This window comes from Spea bombifrons, chromosome 6, assembly GCF_027358695.1.
Source record: "Spea bombifrons isolate aSpeBom1 chromosome 6, aSpeBom1.2.pri, whole genome shotgun sequence".
Taxonomy (NCBI): domain Eukaryota; kingdom Metazoa; phylum Chordata; class Amphibia; order Anura; family Pelobatidae; genus Spea; species Spea bombifrons.
This window is the reverse complement of record NC_071092.1, coordinates 47,750,393-47,774,276: the sequence shown is the minus strand read 5'-3', so window position 1 is coordinate 47,774,276 and position 23,884 is coordinate 47,750,393. Positions and strand designations below refer to the sequence as shown.

The window sequence follows — 23,884 nt, the reverse complement described above, 5'->3', positions numbered from 1 at the left end:
TTAACATACCCAGACACATAAAGCTTGACACTAACACACACTCACCATAACAGACCCAGACACTCACACTAACTTACACACCCAGACTAATACAACCAGACACTCACACTACCACTCCCCAGATACTCACTATAGCACAAGTAGACACTTAAAACTAACATAACCCCACACAGAAACACACCCACTCACACTAACACACATGCACAAAGAAACTCACGCTAAGCACACACTCAGACACTCTGAATGTCATTGGCATAAAAACCACAAACATTCATTAAATCCACTTCTGTCATGACAGGAAGTTCCTTCTTCCTACTGCGCCTGGTATCAGATACAACAGGAAGTGACCGGTGTAACACAAAAATACTTCCCCTTTAAAGTCAACAGCTACAAAAATCCCTTTCATCCCACGACTTCTTTCAGTAGGATATAAAGCGCACTTATTTTGGAAGCGTTCGTAGAACGAGGGGTGATATATACACGGCGGTCTCCTTGCGGGATGAGGCGAGGGTTTTATTTTAATGAGGGGAATGGAGTAATGCTCTCTAATAAGATCTCCCAGCATCAATGCGACCAGCCGGGGTAAAAATAGCGCTTATTACGGATTCCAGTATTTATTCAACAAGAAGCGTGATTTGGAAAAAAAAAGACTTTTCAAGGGCAGCGAGCGTTTGTGCTGAGAGTCAAAATAATTAAACCGAGAAATATTTACATAGAGAAAGATGCGGATAAACAATTCGGCCCAAAGAACACATCTGGGGCCCGATCTGTTCCAAGCGTCCGGGGCCTCATTTAGTGCCGCGCAGGCTTAGGTTACCAGGGGTCTCCGGGTGGGTTACAGGGGGAACACACTGATGTCCTTCAACTTCAACCCTTGCCAGGCAGTCCCTGAAAGGACTTTGGTTGCCAGCCTGCCCTGACCCTGCTTACACCCTGCTCTGAACTAGGCTTGGGTTGGAATATATGATAGAAAACGTGCGTGAATTATTTATGAATACAGCAAGAAACGGGGAAAAGGGATAGGAACGGAATTTGGGGGAAATAAACTTTCTTCACATAAAACAACTCGACAGCAATCAAGACAACGGAAAATAGTAACTTGTGTTAATAATATTACATCGCTTATAATATATTTCCTATTCTGCTGATTGGCGGATCATGATTCCGAATCACTTACTTCGATATGGGATTCACGCTGGCTTCAATTATTGTTAAACATTTACAACATTTAATGTTTTCTGGAAACTCTTGGATTCCTGTGAAACGAGAAAAACGAAGAGGTTTTAAGGGAATAAAGAATTTTTCATCGTTACGTCGGTTACAATGTATCTGTAAATATGTCTGAACTAAATACACCTGGTGATGGGTAACAATATTTCAGATAATAGCAATATTTTCTTCCTGTATTATAATTTTATTATGTAAGATTTTGGGCAAATTTTCATTTTCAAAAAAATATCAAGAAAATATGAATGGAAATATTTTTGTTATCCGACAAGTTTTTAGATCCGAGATACAGCTTGTTTTCTGTAGCTGATGGGCTGCAGAGGCGGCTGTATATTCTGCCCCAGGGTACCAGGACAAGGGGGCAGCAGCCCCTAACCCGGCATCGGACCCCCCGGCGCCCCTCAGGCTCAAATACAAGAGAGATCTCTGATGTCTCCAACCGGCCCATTTACACCATGGAGGCTTACAGCCTTTATAGTGTGCCGCACCCACCACCGCGGGGAGGTGGATCGGTGGGATAGGGGATAGGACTTCTGCCTTATTTAACCCCTTCAGCTACTGAAACACGGAAGTGTAAGCAGGAAGCGCACCTTCTGCACATGCTCAGTAGCGCCCCCGTTGATCGCAAAACATCAGCGGTCAAAAGTGATATTTGATAATGTACTTTTTTATGATATATTCAATATATTCTCTGTCTGGTCCTAAAAGCACCTTTTTTCATGCATAACGTGCAGCGCTGGATAAAAGGGAGAAATGATTCTGCTTCCTGACGCATGGAAGCGGCGTAGAGGTCACACGGAGGCGGAGGAGCAATAAAACACGGAGGGAATACGAAATAAAGCACTCAGGGTTATTCTCATGGAGATGATGTAATATACACTTTACTGAGAGGGTAGTAGATAAGTGGAGCAGCCTCTCAGCAGAGGTGGTAGAGGGTAATACAGTGAGGGGATTAAACATGCGCAGGATAGACATACGGCTCCTGAATCTAAGATGAGGCCAACGACTGATTAAGGTTTGAGTCTTTACAGCAGGAGAAACGGGCGGCTAGACGGGGGCCGGATGGGGCCGATCCGCCGGCGGGTTCTGGGTTTCTATGGGAAATGCTTTATATGGTGGAAAGGAGGCTTCAATAGCAGACGTTAATGCAGCGACATTATTTACTCAGAAAGTTAAGTAAGAGGCAGCTTTATGAAACTGTAAAAAATTATAAAATTCTCATGTTTTTTAAAAAAAAAACTAAGAATAATTGTACATTTTTTTTTTGGATTAACGACGTGCCCCTAGACATGTATATATTAATAGACCGGAGGGAAAAAAAATAGAAATGAGGTCTCCTTCATCCTCTGAGTGATGAGAGTTGCAGTTTTGCTCGGGTTTTCTGACCCGGGGTGTCTTCGCTCGGCGCGCCGTAATCGTTATTCATGGCGCGCGGCGTCCGAGGCACGGAACCGACCCCCCCCTCCCCTTCTGAGCGGAAACGCAGCGCTTTGGGATCGATCGCGCTCTAAAAATAACCGCGTTCAAATTTAGGACGTTCTTTCCCAGTTAACGAAGAAAAGATGAGTTTCTGATGAATGGAGATCCATTTTATGACATCACTTAATGAAGTCATTACGTTCTGCATTAACCCCTTAATATGTTACAGCATCCAGACCCCGCGAACGGCTGACATGGGGGGGGGCAGTTTAATCAGAGCTCAACCCCAGCTAATTAAAAAATGGGGTTATTACCACGAAACGATCATTCAATGAACGAGCTGCATTCTTCATGCCTGTGACGGGGCAATTCCTGCCAAACCAATCATCTCCGCGCGAAACAAACAGAGATTTATCATCATGGAGAACATTTAAAAATTGATTGTTTTTGTTATATGAATAAAGAGGGAAAATATTTTGAGCATAAACCCCGGCGCTGTATACATTAATACCCCCCCTGCGCTGTATACTGTAATACCCCCCCCGCACTGTATACAGCAATATACAATCCCCCAGCGCTGTATACAGTAATACCCCCCCTGCGCTGTATACTGTAATACCCCCCGCACTGTATACAGCAATAAACACCCCCAGCGCTGTATACAGTAATATAACCCCCAGCGCTGTATACAGTAATATAACCCCCCGCGCTGTATACAGTAATATAACCCCCAGTGCTGTATACAGTAATATAACCCCCAGCGCTGTATACAGTAATATAACCCCCCAGCGCTGTATACAGTAATATAACCCCCCAGCGCTGTATACAGTAATATAACCCCCCAGCGCTGTATACAGTAATATAACCCCCCGCGCTGTATACAGTAATATAACCCCCAGCGCTGTATACAGTAATATACCCCCCAGCACTGTATACAGTAATATAACCCCCAGCGCTGTATACAGTAATATAACCCCAGCGCTGTATACAGTAATATAACCCCCAGCGCTGTATACAGTAATATAACCCCCAGCGCTGTATACAGTAATATAACCCCCAGCGCTGTATACAGTAATAACCCCCCAGCGCTGTATACAGTAATATAACCCCCAGCGCTGTATACAGTAATATAACCCCAGCACTGTATACAGTAATATAACCCCCAGCACTGTATACAGTAATATAACCCCCAGCGCTGTATACAGTAATATAACCCCCAGCGCTGTATACAGTAATAACCCCCAGCGCTGTATACAGTAATATAACCCCCAGCGCTGTATACAGTAATATAACCCCCAGCGCTGTATACAGTAATATAACCCCCCAGCGCTGTATACAGTAATATAACCCCCCAGCGCTGTATACAGTAATATAACCCCCAGCGCTGTATACAGTAATATAACCCCCAGCGCTGTATACAGTAATATAACCCCCAGCGCTGTGTACAGTAATATAACCCCCCAGCGAGGAGAGGAGGATTCGGGTCCCTGCAGCGCTGCGGGGGATCTGGATCTTAGTCTTGTAGTCAGATCTCTATTCGAATTCGGATTATAAGACGAGAGGCATTTGCTCTGAAAAAATCTCATCCTATAATCGAGCAAATACGGTATTTCAGTGATTTATATAGCGGCATCATATTCCGCAGCGCTGTACAAAGGGTAAACAGGACATAACAACTAGTGCATCACATAACGATTTGGACAGAAACAAAAAGTAAGGAGGGTCCTGCCCAAAGAGCTTACAATCTACAGGATCAAATTAGCCATTGTAGCTGTTCTTGGAGACCTTTATAATATACATGACGCCTACAATAAAGATGGGTGCCATTACCTGACCAAATACTGTAATAGGGGTTTATTCACTAAGTAGGGGTCAGAAATAGAGCTGCAGTTTCATCTCCCTGACTTTACATTTACGAATATCCGACTCCAGCTCCTGCTGCAAGAAGAGCTTAGATGGCCCTGTATACAGCATGTTTAAATCGGACTTCACATTTCTGATTGAATCATACATTATCTGCACTGCATCTGCACTGCAGAACCTGCCGGCAGATCGGCCCCCATCCGGCCCCCGTCTAGTCGCCCGTTTCTCCTGCTGTAAAGACTGAAACCTTAATCAGTCGTTGGTCTCGTCTTAGATTCAGAGAGCCGTATGTCTATCCCATGCATGTTTAATACCCTCACTGTATTACCCTCTACCACTTCTGCTGGGAGGCTGTTCCACTTATCCACCACCCTTTCAGTAAAGTAAAAAAATTGCCAGGGATGGGCCTTGATGGTAAAAATTTAAAGGGACCTCATATGGCGGCACTGTCTCTTTAATTATTCGGAAGGTGTGCAAAGTGCGATATGGTTGAAGGTTCTGGTTCACAAGTAGTTAACATTTACAGCATTATTGTTATTAACGAGGTTGGGGGGGCAGTTATATTTTGGTGAAATATTTGGAGAATTGGTCGCTGCTCATACTTACCGTTTTTGCTGATGTCCAGTTCCTTGAGGTTCACTAAGCTTGCGATGGTCGTCGGCAGGTTGGAGAGATCGTTGTCGGGCAGGCTGAGCTTCCGCAGCGACTGGCAGCTGAACAGTTGCTGATGAGAAGAGAGACGAGGACATTGATTAAAGAGAGACGCGGACCCAGGAAGTTACCCCTTAACACCCCCAGAACTAGGGGTAAATAACTTTGTTTTTTGATCTTTCCATCTATCCCGCCGAGCTCTACCTCAGTCCCGCTTTTTGGACCTGAATCAGCCACCTTATGCCTAGTCAGCCTAGACCAGAATACGTCGCTGGGTGCAACAGGTATGAATACATTAAGAAAGGGGGGTCCATATATCTATCCCATGCATGTTTAAATCCCCTCACTGTATTACCCTCTACCACTTCTGCTGGGAGGCTGTTCCACTTATCTACCACCCTCTCAGTAAAGTAAAACTTCCTTCCATTGCATCTCAGCCTCTCACCCTCTGGTTTTAGATTCTGGACTGTTGTTCTAACATTTCTCCTCATTGTGTTGTTAAAATTGAAATCTTTATGGATCGATAAAAGGTTCCCGTTTTTAAACTTTGTTCTGTTATCTCCTAATAAATAAATAAATAAATAAATAATCAAAAATAAATCTTCTCCCTGGAGCCATTTTTTTATTGTATATTAAAACCCGGCTAATTGTATCCGTTTCCCACAATTGTAGGAAAGATAACGCAAACCATTCGCGGTATATTTTAAGTAGAATTCCTCTTTAAAAAGGTATATTTCATAAAACTTAGTAATATATTAAACAATAGAAAGCTGACGAGGGTGCGGAATGAAGATAGTCGTTTGTGTTCAGCAGGCTGGGCAGTTCATTCAGCGCAGGCTGGGCAGTTCATTCAGCGCAGGATGGACAGTTCATTCAGCGCAGGATGGACAGTTCATTCAGCGCAGGATGGACAGTTCATTCAGCGCAGGCTGGGCAGTTCATTCAGCGCAGGTTGGGCAGTTCATTCAGCGCAGGATGGACAGTTCATTCAGCGCAGGCTGGGCAGTTCATTCAGCGCAGGATGGACAGTTCATTCAGCGCAGGCTGGACAGTTCATTCAGCGCAGGATGGACAGTTCATTCAGCGCAGGCTCGGCAGTTCATTCAGCGCAGGCTGGGCAGTTCATTCAGCGCAGGATGAGCAGTTCATTCAGCGCAGGATGAGCAGTTCATTCAGCGCAGGCTGGGCAGTTCATTCAGCGCAGGCTCGGCAGTTCATTCAGCGCAGGTTGGGCAGTTTATTCAGCGCAGGCTGGGCAGTTCATTCAGTGCAGGGTGGGTGCAGGTTTTTGGGAGACGCACGCTCCATGTGAGATGGCTTTTATTAAGCTGAGACGCGGTCACCTTGGTAGATTGGGAAGGACTGCAAAGTCACCGGAATTCTAGCGCTTTGTGGAAGATGTGACTCGCCTGTCGATGGGAAGCTGCAGCCAGGCTGACGGCTGATGTCTGAGGCGCCGGTGATTCTCACAGTAATAAACGCGTCGCCTCTGCGCCACGTTCCTGACATCCGCCTAAAGCCAGTACAATAAAATGTATGCGTCCTTAATGTGCGCAGGAACCGGGCCGACGCATTTCATGCCTCCCGATCCACTCCAGCCTTCACATGCACGTTAAAGGATATTTGCCCCTGCCCCTCAGCTGTTTGCCACGCTGGGGATGTATCGGTGGAACGTCTCTCCCTGCAGGCGGATGCATGGAAAGCGCACTCACTGATTTACATGGGAGTGCTTTCCTGACACACAGTGAGAGGAAGCGTTCGGCTTTGGAGAAGGAGGGCAGCTACTGCAGCAGGGCTGCAGCTTCTACCTCCGGCAAATGCTTTATTTTTATTTTTTCCTCTTGGAAGAATGGATTGACTTACAGAGGATCACTCAGTTTAGTGAGGCTGGTAAAACTAATGACCACTAAAAAATGTTTATATATATATATAACACTATTGTTCAAAAATGTGGGCTTAGAAAAGTCCTTGTGTTTGAAAGAAAAGCGCATTTTGTCCATTAAAATAACATGAAATGGATTGGAAATCCAGCGCAGACGGGGTTAATGCTGTAAATGACTATTGTAGCTGGAAACGGCTGATAAGGGAATCTCTTCATAGGCGTACAGTGTGTATATACAGTATGTGTGCGTGTGTATATATGTATACAGTGTGTGTGTGAATGTATGTATATACAGTGTGTGTGTGTGTGTGAATGTATATATATACAGTATATGTGTGTGAATGCATATATATATATATATGTATACAGTGTGTGTATATATGTATGTATGTATACAGTACATGTTTGTGTGTGAATGTATGTATATACAGTGTGTGTGTGTGAATGTATGTATATACAGTGTGTGTGTGAATGTATGTATATACAGTGTGTGTGAATGTATGTATATACAGTGTGTGTGTGAATGTGTGTATATACAGTGTGTGTGAATCTATGTATATACAGTATGTGTGTTTGTATATATATACAGTATGTGTGTGTGTGTATATATGTATACAGTGTGTGTGTGAATGTATATATATACAGTATGTGTGTGTGAATGTATGTATATACAGTGTGTGTGTGAATGTATGTATATACAGTGTGTGTGTGAATGTATGTATATACAGTGTGTGTGAATGTATGTATATACAGTGTGTGTGTGTGTGAATGTATATATACTGTATATATATATGTCTTTTTATAACTGTTACCTTGGGTAAATCTTCAATTTGATTGGCATCCAGATAAAGTTCTTCTAACGTTCTCTCGAAGTTGAACACCTCCTTTGGCACCTGCTGTAAACTGCAGTGGGAATAATCCAACACCGAAATAATCTCCTCTTCCCCCCGAAAACACCGGCAAGGGACCAGCCGCCCAATGATCTTCCGCTTGGTTGACATCTCTAGACAGTGCACTAAAGAACAAAAATTAGGGATTGTAATACTTTGTATTTAACAGAAGATTATGTAAAAAACATTCACTTTTAATTTTTATTAAAAACAGAAACCCAGAACCTGCCGGCAGATCGGCCCCATCCGGCCCCCATCTAGTCACCGTTTCTCCTGCTGTAAAGACTCAAACCTTAATCAGTCGTTGGTCTCGTCTTAGATTCAGGAGCCGTATGTCTATCCCATGCATGTTTAATCCCCTCGCTGTATTACCCTCTACCACCTCTGCTGGGAGACTATTCCATTTATCCACCACTCTCTCAGTAAATAAAAATTCCTTCTACTCCATCTCAGTCTCTGACCCTCTAGTTTTAGATTCTGGTCTCTTCTTCTAACGTTTCTCCTCCTTTCAGATAAACTTCCCTCCCTGTAACTTTGTTGATTTTTTCGCCTCTTGCTGTAATTTTGATATTTTTATATTCATTTTAGTTATAAAAAGCTAAATCATGTAAGATCTATTAGACGGTAAGGAAATACTGTTTATTGATAAAATGTTTCTAATGAATGACAAAAACACGTTACGTTGTAAATCAAGAGTTTCAATTATTGGATTTTCTGGCTGTTTAAAGGGAAACGTCGCTGGGAATAAAAAACTGTAACTTTGTAATTAGTATAAAACGGGAGGTTTATGAGCTTTTAATAGCTATAAATAGGGTGAGTTTTGTGGATTAGGCCAATTAGTCCGCAATTAAATTGGATTCATCCCTGAAGAAAGTGACCAAGAATACAAAAAGTAATGTTTTCCTCAATTTGACCAAAATATAGGATTATAACAGCCAGAAAGTTACTCTTTTCCGTAGGCTGTGAAAGAATGACATCATACATTTCATATACTGAATTTATATACAAACATTGACTTCTGTGCAGCCTCTTGTATTGTGAGAAAGACTTCTATATTACGAGCATGCGCAGTCCATAAACGCACACAGATACACACAGACACCATGCGCAGCTGGGTCACTCATTGAAAACAGAGAAATTGCAAAAGGGTTTCTAACCATCAATTATCCTTTTAAACTTAAACTTGGATCAGCGAACGCAACGTGCCATTGGAACACAGGAGTGATGGGAGTGATAAAGGGCCATTGGAACACAGGAGTGATGGGAGTGATAAAGGGCCATTGGAACACAGGAGTGATGGGAGTGATAAAGGGTCATTAGAACACAGGAGTGATGGGAGTGAAGAGATTCCGTTAAAAATCAGTTAATCTGATGGAAGAATAGTTTGGTGGTGTCACAAAGTCAACCAATCTTTGATGCGGCTAAACATTATTTCCTACCTAATACCATAAAGTGCTTTTATTTCATTTATTCTACGGAATCTGCTGGCTCGCTATGAATAAACGTTGCGTTACGTTCGCGTCAGACAGAGATTCAGCACCACGGACAGCTCTGCACTTCGTGGCTCCTCGTTATCTTTATCGTTATCATTAAGATGACTTCCCCAGTTTTTCCTTGATATTCGATGTAATTTCCCGTTTCCTGGAGATGCTGTCATGTGACACACAAAATAAGAAGAATAATTCATCTTTTTATTCCTTTAATACATTAATTTATTCATCTCAGGGGCTCCCTTAGAAAGACTAAACAGAAGCCCCCCAGGAATGTTCCAGGGATGTAACTGAGTTATTTTAAAGGTCCAGCGTGGACTCGCATTCATCATCCTGTCCCCGGCCCTCGAAGAGCCGAGGTGGACATCCCTTCTGTACTGCTCAGCGTAAAGGTATCTTTCACGTCGGGAGGTCCCATGGAGCGGTCTGCAGCCGGATCAGGAGGCGTTAATACCGATCTATTATTATCATTATTTATTGATTTATATAGCGCCATCAGATTCCATAGCGCTGTACAATGAGTAGACAGGACATAACACGTAGTATACAACATAACAATTTGACTTACAGAAAAAACAGAAGGTGACAAGGGCCCTGCTCCCAGGAGCTTACAATCTAGAGCTCGCTATATGCGTGGGAAATACCCAGCGTTAAAGAGAAAACGCATTTTTAGAGCTTTAATAAAATGACATCATTTCCTGCCCCGAAGTTCTCTCTCTCCTCCCTCTCGTCTTTACAAAGGCCGCCCGAAGCAATCAGCAACTTCAAAATAAGTGGGAGATAACTTAACGGGGAGGAATAACCATCCAGATCCCGAGAGCGGGAAATAAAGATGGCTTTCCCACACATATACATTTATCCATTTATATATCGCTCCCTTTAATCTGTAAATATTACACATCGGGTTTATTAATATTTTTGAGCTCGGGTACCCGATGCGTTTCGCGAGCGAAATAAATAATATAAACGCCGCCGCCGCCGCGGTGTTTTCTTATAAGAATCGGTGTCTTTCCGTGGAATAAAACGCCTCGTCCTCGTCTGCCGGCTCCCATCTCATCTCATTAGGATCAGATTGCTTCTGCCGGCGATGCAGGGGTTTGTAATATCAAAGCCCCCCCCAAAAATCGATTCCCGCTCTATTATCTCCTTAATCCCCGACACGTTCGGGTTTTTTTACTGCCAATTTCTAGCTAATCAAAAACCTCATAACGGAGGGAAATCGCGTGAGGCCCCCGAACCATCCCGCTCGGCAGCTGTCGCCGAGTCCTGATAAAATGTAATTATTAACGTTGCAAATTCACCGGGTTACAAATTGGTCTCTGGTTTAACCCTTCGGACTCCAGCCACGTACGGGGGAAACGGGTTCCGCAGCCGTCTCCTACCTCTAATGTGTTAACTGTGTCGGGGGGGGGTAGACAGTAGGGTTTATTCACTAAAGTATGTAGTTTGCAGGAGAGCTGCAGTTTCATCTTCCCCATTTCACTCTCCATTACGAAAGTCCAACCCCAGTGAGCGTCAGCTCCAAGAACAGCGTGGGTGGCCCTGCACGAAGCATGTTAAAAATCTGATTGAACTATACATTCTGCAGGGCCGGCTCAGCTCTCTCTGCAGATATTGGGAATTCAGAGAGTTGAAACCAAAATTCCTGCTTAAAGAAAATGAACACCGATGCAGTTTGGTCACCGACCGATCAGCGCTTTCTCTAAAAAAAAAATCTGATCCCTGCCTTTAATGAGGGGGATGGGGGGATGGAGCCGGTAGCCTAATATATTTGCCTGCTACCATGACAACACATAAAAAATATTTAGCTATATAAAAAAGCCAGCATTTGGGGGGGAAAGTCTGATCCCTTCTAACATACAGGTGCCCCCCAAAAACCCTCTTTCCTGTAAATAATTGTTAAAAAAAAAAAAACACCAATAAACAATTATTTTTTAAATACAAAAAATAGCTTTTTTGGACTAAAATGCCCATGATGCTCAGCCAGGACTACGACGCTGGTCACTGGAGAGGAGCCTATGAAAGGTAGGTGGCTTTAAATAAATGTATATTGTTTTACCCCCAAAGAGTCTTCAGCAGCCACAACTCCGGGAGCGTCCTTTAAAACAAATTCATCCCTTGCTGGACGTTAAGAATGTTGGGAGAAATAAAACATGGATCAGTGTGATGAGAATGAATCTAATTCCCCAAAGACCTCGGACGCCATCCTTCGTCGCTTTAACCCTACGAGCGAATTCTAATTCCCAATCAGTAGATGGCTCCATAAGAGCGTTATTCTCCGATGCGACCCCCCCATGATTAATCTGCCCTAGTTTTTAAGGCAATTAACGCCATTCTCTTATTATCCTAACGCTCCGTGTGCCGCATGCGCCGGATTGCCGAGCTCTGAAAGATTTTGGAATGTCATGCTTTGGAATAAGTGCCCAGGGACGTAAAAAAAAATAATAATCAGTCCATTTAGGTCCAATTATGCAGTTTTTAGCCACATATTTTATTGTGACGATTCTGCATATTACTTCTTACCTTTTAATTATCCGCCGGAGCCGGCGACGCATCCGCCGAGCGATCGACACAGTTTGGCCACCGGTGGAGAAATAACTTTTTGTTGCCCTACTTGCTTTTTAAGATTTTTTTAAAATAATTAATTAATAATAATTTATTTATTTATAATAATCAGGAACTTTTTTTCCTCTTTGCCCGGTTTCCAGGCATAATTCACACTGTTTACAAACTATTAAGATAATAAATTTTTTGACGATTATAATTTACAAATGGCCAACTAATAATGATATAAATAATAATAATAATTAATTATATAAACTTAAAAAAATAAAATCAATAATATAATTTCATAACATAGAAATTATCAATAATAAAATCAATATCATCCAATAAGTTATCCTAAATCCTCCGTGATTCGATTCTATACACTAAATACAGTTATGTGACGATGAGCAATATATATTATTTTATATCGATCTCTTTTTCAGACCTCCGTTTCGGATGGCATTTAATACATACCTCCCAAGCATCCCTGTTTAGTTTGGCCAGTCCCTCTTTGATCCCCAAATGCTCTGGGTCAACATACCACAACACTCTTCTCTACTGCATTATTTTATTAAAGTTGCTGTTCCACCAACTCTGCTGAATTTCACTTTTTTTTTAACTAAACGTAGCATTAGAAACGAGATTCCCAGCGCTATTAATTACAGAACCCTTTCCCAGAAAAAAAGGAATTCAGTCTATATTTCAGCATTTTTTTTAGCTGGGAACACTTAATTGTCACGTGACACAAAAGCACAAAGTTGCCATAGAAACAGAAAACAAAGTTATGCAATCAACCTGAAAAAAAATGAAAAAAAACAAAAACAAGTCGACAATGATTTAAATGAATGTTTTGTCTAAGTGGGACTGCAACTTTAAAACGTATCCTCCCAAACGATTCATTGATTGTAATTTAATTTCCACAATGATTTTCTTTCTTGATTTATAGAATTTTTTTCCAATGAATGCTTTTTTTTTCTTTTTTTTTTTAATGCATAGAAATTCTACTTAAATCTTTTTTCTTGTATTTTGTTTTCTCTTTAATGATTCCTGATCCTGCTTTTCGTTGAGTAACGCTGAGCTGTAAATCGACTTCATCAATAATGGATAAAGCGTTTATACAAACAGGTGAGGCAATCAATCACCGCCGCAATCGCGTAAAGCCGCAGCCCCGTGAAGCTGCAGCTTGGGATTAAGACGATGGACTTTAGAGCGTTTTTTTTTTTTTTAAAGAAACAGCATTTTTCTTTAATTGTGTTAAGGAAGAACGGCCGTTAACAAATTGTATCGGCGTTCCAAGGTAACAGAACAGATTTCAGTGACGGGCCTGCATTGTTTAAACCTGTAACGACGGATTAAAGCTGCTGTTCCAATGAATAACTTAATACAGAATTATAATCATTGTTTCTCAATCCCCAAAACGAATATTCCCACGCATGCGCGGATACGTGCCGCCACGCGAGCCGAGGGCGCACGTCAACGCTCCGGGTGACGGTAAATAGCGAGCGGCCCTTGCGGCCAAGTCCGGGCTGTTGTCTTGTTGAATGGATACGAATCATCGCCAAGGAGTATAAAAGCAAATTTGGACTCTTTCTCACGTCCGGTTCTCAGCCCTCACCGGGCCAGGCGTTAAAATTCCGCCGTCAGCAGAACCGGCCTACAGAGAGAAGATTATGATGTCACTGGGAAGGGTATAATTAAATTGTGTGACCTTTGACCTATGAAACAAACACCATTAGGAACCAGTGATTTCTACGTCCAGCGGGGACCAACTCCGCTCTCCGACGAGCTGCTTCTCTGCGCTTCGGATTACGTAACGCTCCTCGCACGAGTGATCACTAGTGAGCTTCACAGCCCGACGGACCACCTGCTGCCCGTCACGTGGAATAGTCCACGTTAAAAACATATGACAGGCAGCGCGTTCCGTGACACGTCTGCACAGGGTTTCCCTTCTGGGCCACAGCTGGGATCCTTCTTGAAGATGGGGGGGGGTCACATTGAGACCGCTGTGCTCGGTTTCTTAGGTTTGTTTTTTGGCCATTAAATTTATTTTAAATACACTTTGCTGCCTTACATTAAATGTGATTAAAGCGGATCAAATTTGTGCGGATTTTTTTTTTAATATTGCGCTATTTTATTATTATTTACCCCAGTTGTAGTTTTTGCCCCATAATATAAAGTTTACAGGCAGCTGCATATCAGCCGTTTGTATGATTCTCGCTCTGTTATCTGACCCCCGATCTACTAAACCCCCCGACTCCTTAACATACTGCCTGTGGGAAACAATAGAATGGCTCAGTCTTAATCACTCACCCGGACTCTCTCACTAATGAAAGTCTATGGCGGAACGGACTTCATTAGCATCGCCATAAAGCATCAGCTCAGTGTGGTGTTTGAGCCGGGAAAGTCACCCAAAATATCACATGACTGACAGCAACGGCGGCTCCAGGTCTGCAGATAAAGGGGGTTTATTGGAACAAAATGAGAATTTATTTTTGATCTGATATTAGTCATAAACCATTTTGGTTTGAACGACATCTTTCTGAATGCTTTTAACGGGGGGGGGGTCTTAAAATTTTCTGCAAAGTTGAAAGGACAAAGCTAACGTGGATCCGAATGAAGCCGCAGTAATAGGATATAGAGTTGTCTTTGAAATGCATGCAAATGATATGCAAATAAGATGCGCCGGTTGTTGCGATCGCTCTGTCACAGCGCGGAAGCAGAACGCGGTGTTTATCAGCGCCACTTAATAACGCCATCAATTTAAACATATCTACTAAAAGCAAAGAGTCGAGCGAGGAAACTTCCAACGTCTTCTTCAAAGGTTTTTTTTAATGTTACTATGGTTACCAACAACCAAGGAAATATCGGCACTTACTGAAAAATGAAAGGAGCGAGACCCGTCTCAAGCAAACGCGCAATTAAGAGCCTTGAAAAACATCAGATAAATGTCTGAGGCAGATCTGACCTCGAGTGGGGTAATTCTAGGTTGGAAACTCACGTTTTGGGTATTCAGTAAACAGACGGGGAGTTCGATGACCCGGGACAGAAAACTCTCGCCTCTCGGGATATCTCTGCAGAAGTCAGAAAGCGAGAGAGGATGCAGGATGCGGGACCAGGGAAGAAAAGGGAAGACGGCCAATAGAACCACCCGGCCCCCGTCTACTCTGCCCGCTTTTCTGTCCTAATCGGTCGTTGGTCTCGTCTTAGATTCAGGAGCCGTATGTCTATCCCATGCATGTTTAATACCCTCACTGTATTACCCTCTACCACTTCTGCTGGGAGGCTACTCCACCTATCAACTACCCTCTCGGTAAAGTAAAACTTCCTTACATTCCATCTAAGCTTCTGACCCTCTGGATTATGACCTCTTGTTGTAACTTTTCTCCTCCCTTGAAGTAGACTTTCCTCCTGTACTTTGTTAATCTCATTGTATATTTAAAGGTCTCTCCCATCCCCTCTCTCTCTCTTTCATTCCCTCTCTCTCGCTCTCTCTCTCTCTCTCTCCTCTCTCTCTCCCATCCTCCCTCTCTCCCGTCTCTCTCCCATCCTCTCTCTCTCTCTCTCCTGTCTCTCTCCCATCCTCCCTCTCTCCCGTCTCTCTCCCATCCCCGTCTCTCTCTCATTGAGATCCATTCGTTTTTCGGGATGATTTTTATCCTGCATGTTAGTCGCCTCGTCTGAACTCTCTCTAGAATGTGAATAACCTTCTGGAGATGGGGTGTCCAGCACTGTCCCCACTACTACTCCAGGTGCGGTCTAACCAGAGATCTGTAAATTGGCAGAACCCCCTCCCTCTCTATACCCTCCATGCATTTCTGTTACTTTGTTACATGGAGATTATTATATATTTGATAATATACAATGTTACACGGGAATAACGCACATTGTATAAAACACAATATTAACACAAAAACTTCTTTCACTATTCGCTGCTACTAACAAACTTTTTCTATGATAAAGAATAACCCGGTAACCTCCGCGGGGCTCTTCAGATTTACCCCCCGGGTTCGAGTCAAAAGCCCCTAAATGACACTGGAAGATAAAACGCTTTAAGGGAAACCACCTGCTGAAACTTCAAAAGAATTCTGGGTTTGCGTTAAGTTAAAAAGACGTTATTGTGTTAATTTGACATCGTCGGGTAATTGTTGGGCCGGTTAATGACTGGGGGGGGGATTTTTTTTCCCAAGATCATGAAATATCGGTTATTCTGGTCCAGCTAGCTTACAAACTATTGCACATTTTTTCAAATGCAATAAAAATATGTAATTAATAGAAATTGTTTCCTTTTTTACCAAAATGATTAATTATTTATTTGGAGATTGAATATTATAATTCATGTGACTGGATAGATTTTATTACATTACCGCATTTATTGGGAGCCTTGTTACGAATGATGTCATTGATTGGTTATTGATCAGGTCGTGCTTATTATTGGAAATTTCTAGAAGGAACCATTCCACGCTGATCACAAAGGACTGGCAGAGAAATCATCAGCGGGTCGCACTCCCATCCCGCCCAGGCAACAAAGCGCAAAGGTCGTGCTGCCAACCGGGAAATCTTATCCAAATAACTACATTATTAAAAGAAATAATAAACTAAAACTTCACTTTTATTCAGAACTCCCTGGGAGTAAATGAAGGATAGGCAGTAATTCTCTAGATCGTAAGCTTGCGAGTCGAGTCCTCTCTACCTAATGCCCCAGTCTGTGAATTCCAGTCTTGTCGTATCCCTTGAATATGCGTAAAAAGCGCTGAGTACATTGTTGGCGCTATATCGCTAAAAGATATAATAATAATAATAATTAATAATAATACATTAATTATTATTATTATTTATCACAGTAATTGCTATAAATCCCCAGCATCTTAATATACTGAAATATCTATAAAGTATATTTGTAGAACACTTTCTATACCAGCGAATACCCTATTTGACCAAAATTAGGTTTTTTTTTTAAAAAAACTAAAAAATCTCTGCAGAGCTCGGCCGGCTCCTCCAACTACAAAGAGGGGGACACAAAAGACATAAAGTAACCAGAATTCGAGTAAAAAAAAGTCAACCGAAACCATATTGGTTGGGCTTCCTTTTTGATTTTACTCCGTTTGGGTCTATCGGTTCTCGCTCTCCCCGTTTAACCCTCTCCTGGATGTTTTGGGATTTAATGCTAATTTCCTATCAATGTGACCCAAACATCGCTTCCTTTAAGACCCTCTTTACGTTTTCTCCCCGATATCCCAGAAATAAAAAGTCCGTAATCCGGAAAAAAGTAAAAACAGCCTGACGCGTGCTTCCAATTGGCTCCATGCCACCTCGCAAACCTCCAACGATGGCTGCTCGGGACCCCTGGGGTAATCCTGAGCCCTAGGTTGCTACCCCATTTCCAAATGATGGCCCTGAGTGACAATGAACTTGGGCGGCCCTTAGCTCTGTTGAAATGTCCTCCCTGGGGTACTGTGTGAAGGATTAGACAGCAAGGTTCCTCCATGAGTTCTTTCCATTGACCTTTTGTCACCTACAGGACCTTCTAACAAGCCGGGTTCCATGGATTAGACTTTTGTCGTCCGTTTTAATCATGGACAGGATGGTGGAACGTCGTAGACCCAGCACACGGAACGCGCACCTCCGGGACAGCCTTAGAGCAGATCATTCTCCGGTGGTTCGACTGACATCTCGCGCAGGAGCCACAAAACACGAGGAACAACAATCACCTTCTTCTAGTGACATCGTGTTATCGTGTTATCGCCTTAGATCCTTTACAAGCTCCCACCGCTCATTGTTGAGTGAGCCGCGTTCCATCGACCTCCTGTCACCTGAACGTCACCTCAAAACCTCGTTCCCTTTCCAGGTTCCTTCTACGTTGATGTAACCGAGACACAGAAGACGCTCACCTCGTGGGCTCAATGGATGAAATCTCACTGCCGTTAAACAAAAACAATCGCTTGGATTGGTGGCCATTATTGATATTTCTTCAAACAAAAATTTAGCTCATCTGAGGACTTTTTGTATTATAACAAAAAAGTTAATTTCTGGGCTACTGAGTGAAACCTAATTTTAATGTTTTTGTGCATGTGTAGTTCTGAAGTGTCCATGTTTACTTTGGCCAGTCCCTCTTTTGGTCCCAAAGGCCTTGATGCCCCTCTTTCCTCTTCTAATCCCTCCTTTCCTCCTCTGATGCCCCTCTTTCCTCCCTGTGCCTCTATCCTCTCCTAATGCCCCTCTTTCCTCTCCACTGATGCCCCTATTTCCACCACTGTGCCCCTCTTTCCTCCCTTGATGCCCCTCTCTCCCCCCCTGATGCCCCTCTTTCCTCCTCCTGACCCCCTCCCTCCTCCCCTGATGCCCCTCTTTTCTAGGAGGTCAGAATGTTTGCTGGGTATGAGGGGATCGCAGGGTTCTACGGCCCTAAAAGCCCCGATAATGTGTATAGAAACAGCAGGACATGGCTTTATACATTAAACGGGGTAAAACACACTTTATTTACGGTCTGAATATCTGTAATTGCTAATATCTGCCGCGATGTATGAATAGTGAGTATGTTTCGGTCTCCGTGTGAATCACGAGGAATAACGCAGACTGCCGCGTTTCTTCTCGCCGGTCCTTATAGAGATAAAACATCCTCATTAGCAACCAAACGACAACGGAGGAAAAATTAATGTGCCGAGTATAACGCGGGCGACATTTTCCCTTCTATTAATCACCGACTAACGCGTGTCCTCATTTAATTAAACCCGATCCATGCGCGGGCAGCGTGATAAATAACGCCTCACAGAAGAGTTTATTCCGCATTAAAGAGATCTCCGGCGAGAACGCCTCCGATTCATCCCCGCGTAATTCCGGCAATTACACCGCTTCCAGGGCACTAAGTGGGGCGCCGGCTCCTCGTCACGAGTTAAAGGTTTTTAAACGCGGTAACCGCGGGGTCTCCAGAGGCGGAAGGAATCGCTAATAAATCTCCCATCATTTATTATTTGTCACTTCTGTAAAGGTGATGGAGAGGAGAGCTGCTGGAGACCAAATCAAGGGACGATTCTTGTGTCTTCGCTTTTTCCTCCCCTGATGCCCCTCTTTTCTAGGAGGTCGGAATGTTTGCTGGGTATGAGGGGATCGCAGGGTTCTACAGCCCTAAAAGCCCCGATAATGTGTATAGAAACAGCACTTCTTTGTTAATGTAGTTAAATAAAAACCTCCTTGAGCTGCCTCCCCCGGCCGCTCACCTCCCTAGACAGTTGAAGAGTTATAGGCTAACCCTGCCCTCTGTATAAAGAGAAATGATTTTGTTTTTCAACTCAGCCTATAAATCCTTATAATAACACTGATAGCGATCTGACTGACACCATTATATATTCCTCGTATTCCTCACTGGGGGTTATATTACTGTATACAGTGCTGGGGGTTATATTACTGTATACAGCGCTGGGGGGTTATATTACTGTATACAGTGCTGGGGGTTATATTACTGTATACAGCGCTGGGGGTTATATTACTGTATACAGCGCTGGGGGTTATATTACTGTATACAGCGCTGGGGGTTATATTACTGTATACAGCGCTGGGGGGGTTATATTACTGTATACAGTGCTGGGGGTTATATTACTGTATACAGCGCTGGGGGTTATATTACTGTATACAGCGCTGGGGGGTTATATTACTGTATACAGCGCTGGGGGTTATATTACTGTATACAGCGCTGGGGGTTATATTACTGTATACAGCGCTGGGGGTTATATTACTGTATACAGCGCTGGGGGTTATATTACTGTATACAGTGCTGGGGGTTATATTACTGTATACAGCGCTGGGGGTTATATTACTGTATACAGCGCTGGGGGTTATATTACTGTATACATCGCTGGGGGTTATATTACTGTATACAGCGCTGGGGGTTATATTACTGTATACAGCGCTCGGGGTTATATTACTGTATACAGCGCTGGGGGGGTTATATTACTGTATACAGCGCTGGGGGGTTATATTACTGTATACAGCACTGGGGGTTATATTACTGTATACAGTGCTGGGGGTTATATTACTGTATACAGTGCTGGGGGTTATATTACTGTATACAGCGCTGGGGGTTATATTACTGTATACAGCGCTGGGGGGTTATATTACTGTATACAGCGCTGGGGGGTTGTATTACTGTATACAGCGCTGGGGGTTATATTAATGTATACAGCGCTGGGGGTTATATTACTGTATACAGCGCTGGGGGTTATATTACTGTATACAGCGCTGGGGGTTATATTACTGTATACAGCGCTGGGGGTTATATTACTGTATACAGCGCTGGGGGGTTATATTACTGTATACAGTGCTGGGGGGGTTATATTAATGTATGCAAGTCCAAGCATCTTCACCTATACATTATATAGGGTCGGCTCGGCCCTTCCTGCAGGAGAAGCTCCCTGGGATCGGCCCCTCATAGATCATCATGAAGGGGGGGGTGAAATATATAGTATAGAAATGTATAGAAGCCGTCGCCCCCGGCGATACGTGTCACGGGCCGTCCCTCGGCAGTTGAATTCGTGTTTTCACATCGAAGCTCAATCACGTTGGACGGGGAGGATTCCGTGGAGAGGGAAAACATTAATGGCCGAATTGTTAAAAGCCAACAGTCTGTAACCTACATTAGTTTGTGGAAATGTCACATCACGCAGACGGCCCGCCGCTGTCACTCGCGGCCCACCGCCATTAACTCTTTCATTACAGAAATATAATGGGTGGAATCCTGTCATAGCGATGGTACCCGAGCGCAAACACCCGAGCGCAAAACACCCGAGCGTGAAACACCCAGGCGCAAAACACCCGAGCGCGTTACTGTCTGTGGGAGAAGGAAATTTAACACTTTATATGATTTGGAAATCGCTACATTGTTGATAAACAGAAGTCATCGTTCTCCGGGGTTCTGAGGGTCTCATTCTGTCCTGTGCTTGGCCTTGGTGGGGGGTCCATAAATAGCAACTCATCGAACCAACGCAAGACGGGGTCCAAACTCATCTCTAATGGTAATAATTATTATACCCCTCTGCCGGAGACCCCGTGGAGGCGAAATAACGGAATCAAGTGCCAAGTCCAGTCTGATATCCCTGGTAAAGGATGATTCCCGTTGTACTGCGCTGTGGAATAGGACGGCGCTATATAAAACAATCAATAATTAATTAGAATGCCAGTTTTTTAGGTCTTGTTAAGATGAAGCAATTGCTTTGGTTATAAAATATTCAGACGCGCGATATTATCTGATTACTTATACAGGTTAAGTGCAGGAGAGCCAACGGCTGGGGTGAAATAATGGAGTCGCAATGGAAAAGCATCAGTACAACCGGCGTATTGCATGGGACGTGAGTGAGTTACATTACGAGAGGGTGCTAGATAAGTGGAACAGCCTCCCAGCAGAAGTGGAAAAGGTAATACTAGTCGCCCGTTTCTCCTGCTGTAAAGACTCAAACCTTAATCAGTCGTTGGTCTCGTCTTAGATTCAGGAGCCGTATGTCTATCCCATGCATGTTTAATACCCTCACTGTATTACCCTCTACCATTTCTGCTGGGAGGCTGTTCCACTTATCTACCACTCTTTCAGTAAAGCAATAAAAAAGCCAAGCAGAATCCCCCTTTGATGTCAAATGCATCCGATACGTTTGCCCTTTGCTTCAAGTTATATGGATACATGTGATTGTCTGTAGGCTATTCCTGGTATCTACTACCCTTTCTCTGTCACTCTCACTACTCGCTTTACCTAAAACGCAGGGCTCATTGTAACAATAAAAGTCGTTACATTTCCTTATCTATAATATACGTTTTATAACAAATAGTAATAATTCATTATTATCTCCCGGAATATGAGAGAAACGGGCAAAAAGATGGAGAGAAAAGAAAAATTGGTATTTTAGGCAAACGCTGCGGCTGTTTGCGCCCCGTCGCTGTTTACTTTATTAGTCATCGTCCGCGTCTCGTCCGTCTGGGCCGTGAATGTCACTGTCTGCTGCGTTCGGCTTTTTTTGTTTTAAGTCTTCGTTTTCCCCTCGATGACATTTCACAAAACGCGAATAATAAAGCGGATCCCATTAAAATGTAAATAAACGAGCGTTCCGTACCCCCCCCCCGGGTACCTCCAGTGACACGGAACTGAAAATCCGACCCCAAAATCCCATAAAAATAAACAAGAAAAGCGATAGATTGGATTATTTCGCAACAAACAATGAGAATGAGACCAAAGTGACGCCATCGACACCAAAGCCTTTACTGTTCGATTTAATAAACTCATTCATCACAATTATCTTTATTTTGTGTTTTTTTATCAATCAGTGTAATTGTTTCAAGATATTTGGGTCGATTCGCTAAGAATGGCCAGTTGAGTTAACCCCTAGAAAGATGGGTTTGGAAGGGTCAATATATTAACTGCTTCTATTTCTATTTGGAGATATTCTGAATGGAGTCACCTGTATTCAAGCAGGGATTCCAGCTGTGATATAGAAGGGAGGAAAGAAGGTAAAATTACCATTCTCTCACCCCCTCAGGCAAACACATTCTGTCAAACTCACAGTTCTCAAGCATGATGGTGGCTTTGGATGAAAAATCAAAACACACGTGCAAATATCCACTGCCATTCAAAAGTTTGGGGTCACTTTGAAATGTCCCTGATTTTTAAAGAAAAGCACAATTTGTCTACTAAAATAACGTGAAATGGGTCAGAAATCCAGCGCAGACGGGGTTAATGTTATAAATGACTATTGTAGCTGAAAACGGCAGATTTTTTATGGAATCTTTTCATTGGCGTACAGAGGCCCTTTATCACTCCCATCACTCCTGTGTTCCAATGGCCCTTTATCACTCCCATCACTCCTGGGTTCCAATGGCCCTTTATCACTCCCATCACTCCTGGGTTCCAATGGCCCTTTATCACTCCCATCACTCCTGTGTTCCAATGACCCTTTATCACTCCCATCACTCCTGGGTTCCAATGGCCCTTTATCACTCCCATCACTCCTGTGTTCCAATGGCCCTTTATCACTCCCATCACTCCTGGGTGGCACGTTGTGTTCTCTGATCGAAGTTTAAGTTTAAAAGGATAATTGATGGTTAGAAAACCCTTTTTGTAATTATGTTGCAGCCAGAAATTTCCTCGTTTCCCATGAAAACAGCCGAGTGACCCCAAACTTTTGAACGGCCGCGTGTGTCAGGCTAGGAAACCTCCATTGCTCTTATCTGGCCGTTCTAAAAAAATAGATCCATCATTTATTAATCTTTACATTATGCGCGGTGTCTCTCCACACGTTTGGGACGGAGATATAAAATATCATTTTTAGATGTTTAACCTGAAGCCTCACATCCCAGCTTCCTACCCCTGGGCCGTTTAATACATTTAATACTTGGGGATTTATTGCCCCATTTCAGTGCGGCCAAAAAAACAATAAACATAATCCTGCCCCAAAAGAAAAAAAAAACAGATTATGTATAAGATTTCTATAACACCCCCCCCCCCGGGTTCCACCTAAAGCAATAACCGTGATAACAATAGGGAATAAAAATAGTCCGTTTCCCGTGACGTTTGTTTCTTAACAGCCACGCTGTGAACGCGGCGGGAAATCATTAATTATGCGCAGCGAACGCACAACATTTTCAGAACGGGCGCTTCACCGGCAAACGGTTCACTCCGGTGTCCTTTTCTTGGCATTTGACACCAAAATACAAATTGTAGACAAAGCTAGTATTTGCCCCTGCACAGGGTAATGCATACCTCCCAAGTGTCCCAGTTTAGTTTGGCCAGTCCCTTTTTGAGGCTTAAATCCCCTGATGCCCCCTCTCTCCTCCCCTGATGCCCCTCTTTTCTAGGAGGTCAGAATGTTTGCTGGGTATGAGGGGATCGCAGGGTTCTACGGCCCTAAAAGCCCCGATAATGTGTATAGAAACAGCAGGAA

The 23,884-nt window shown here is 43.3% G+C and overlaps 1 protein-coding gene across 1 annotated transcript in view; it reads right to left on the bottom strand.

Moving 5' to 3' along the window:
• The window catches only part of LRRC7 (leucine rich repeat containing 7), an 89,443-nt gene that overhangs the window by 39,909 nt on the left and 25,650 nt on the right, over positions 1-23,884 (bottom strand). Inside the window, exons 2-4 of the mRNA XM_053468801.1 lie at positions 7,855-8,057; positions 5,116-5,233; positions 1,178-1,256 (exon numbers count right to left, since the gene is read on the bottom strand). Coding sequence (XP_053324776.1) covers positions 1,178-1,256; positions 5,116-5,233; positions 7,855-8,057 — 400 coding nt within the window. The remainder of the gene's footprint in view (positions 1-1,177; positions 1,257-5,115; positions 5,234-7,854; positions 8,058-23,884) is intronic.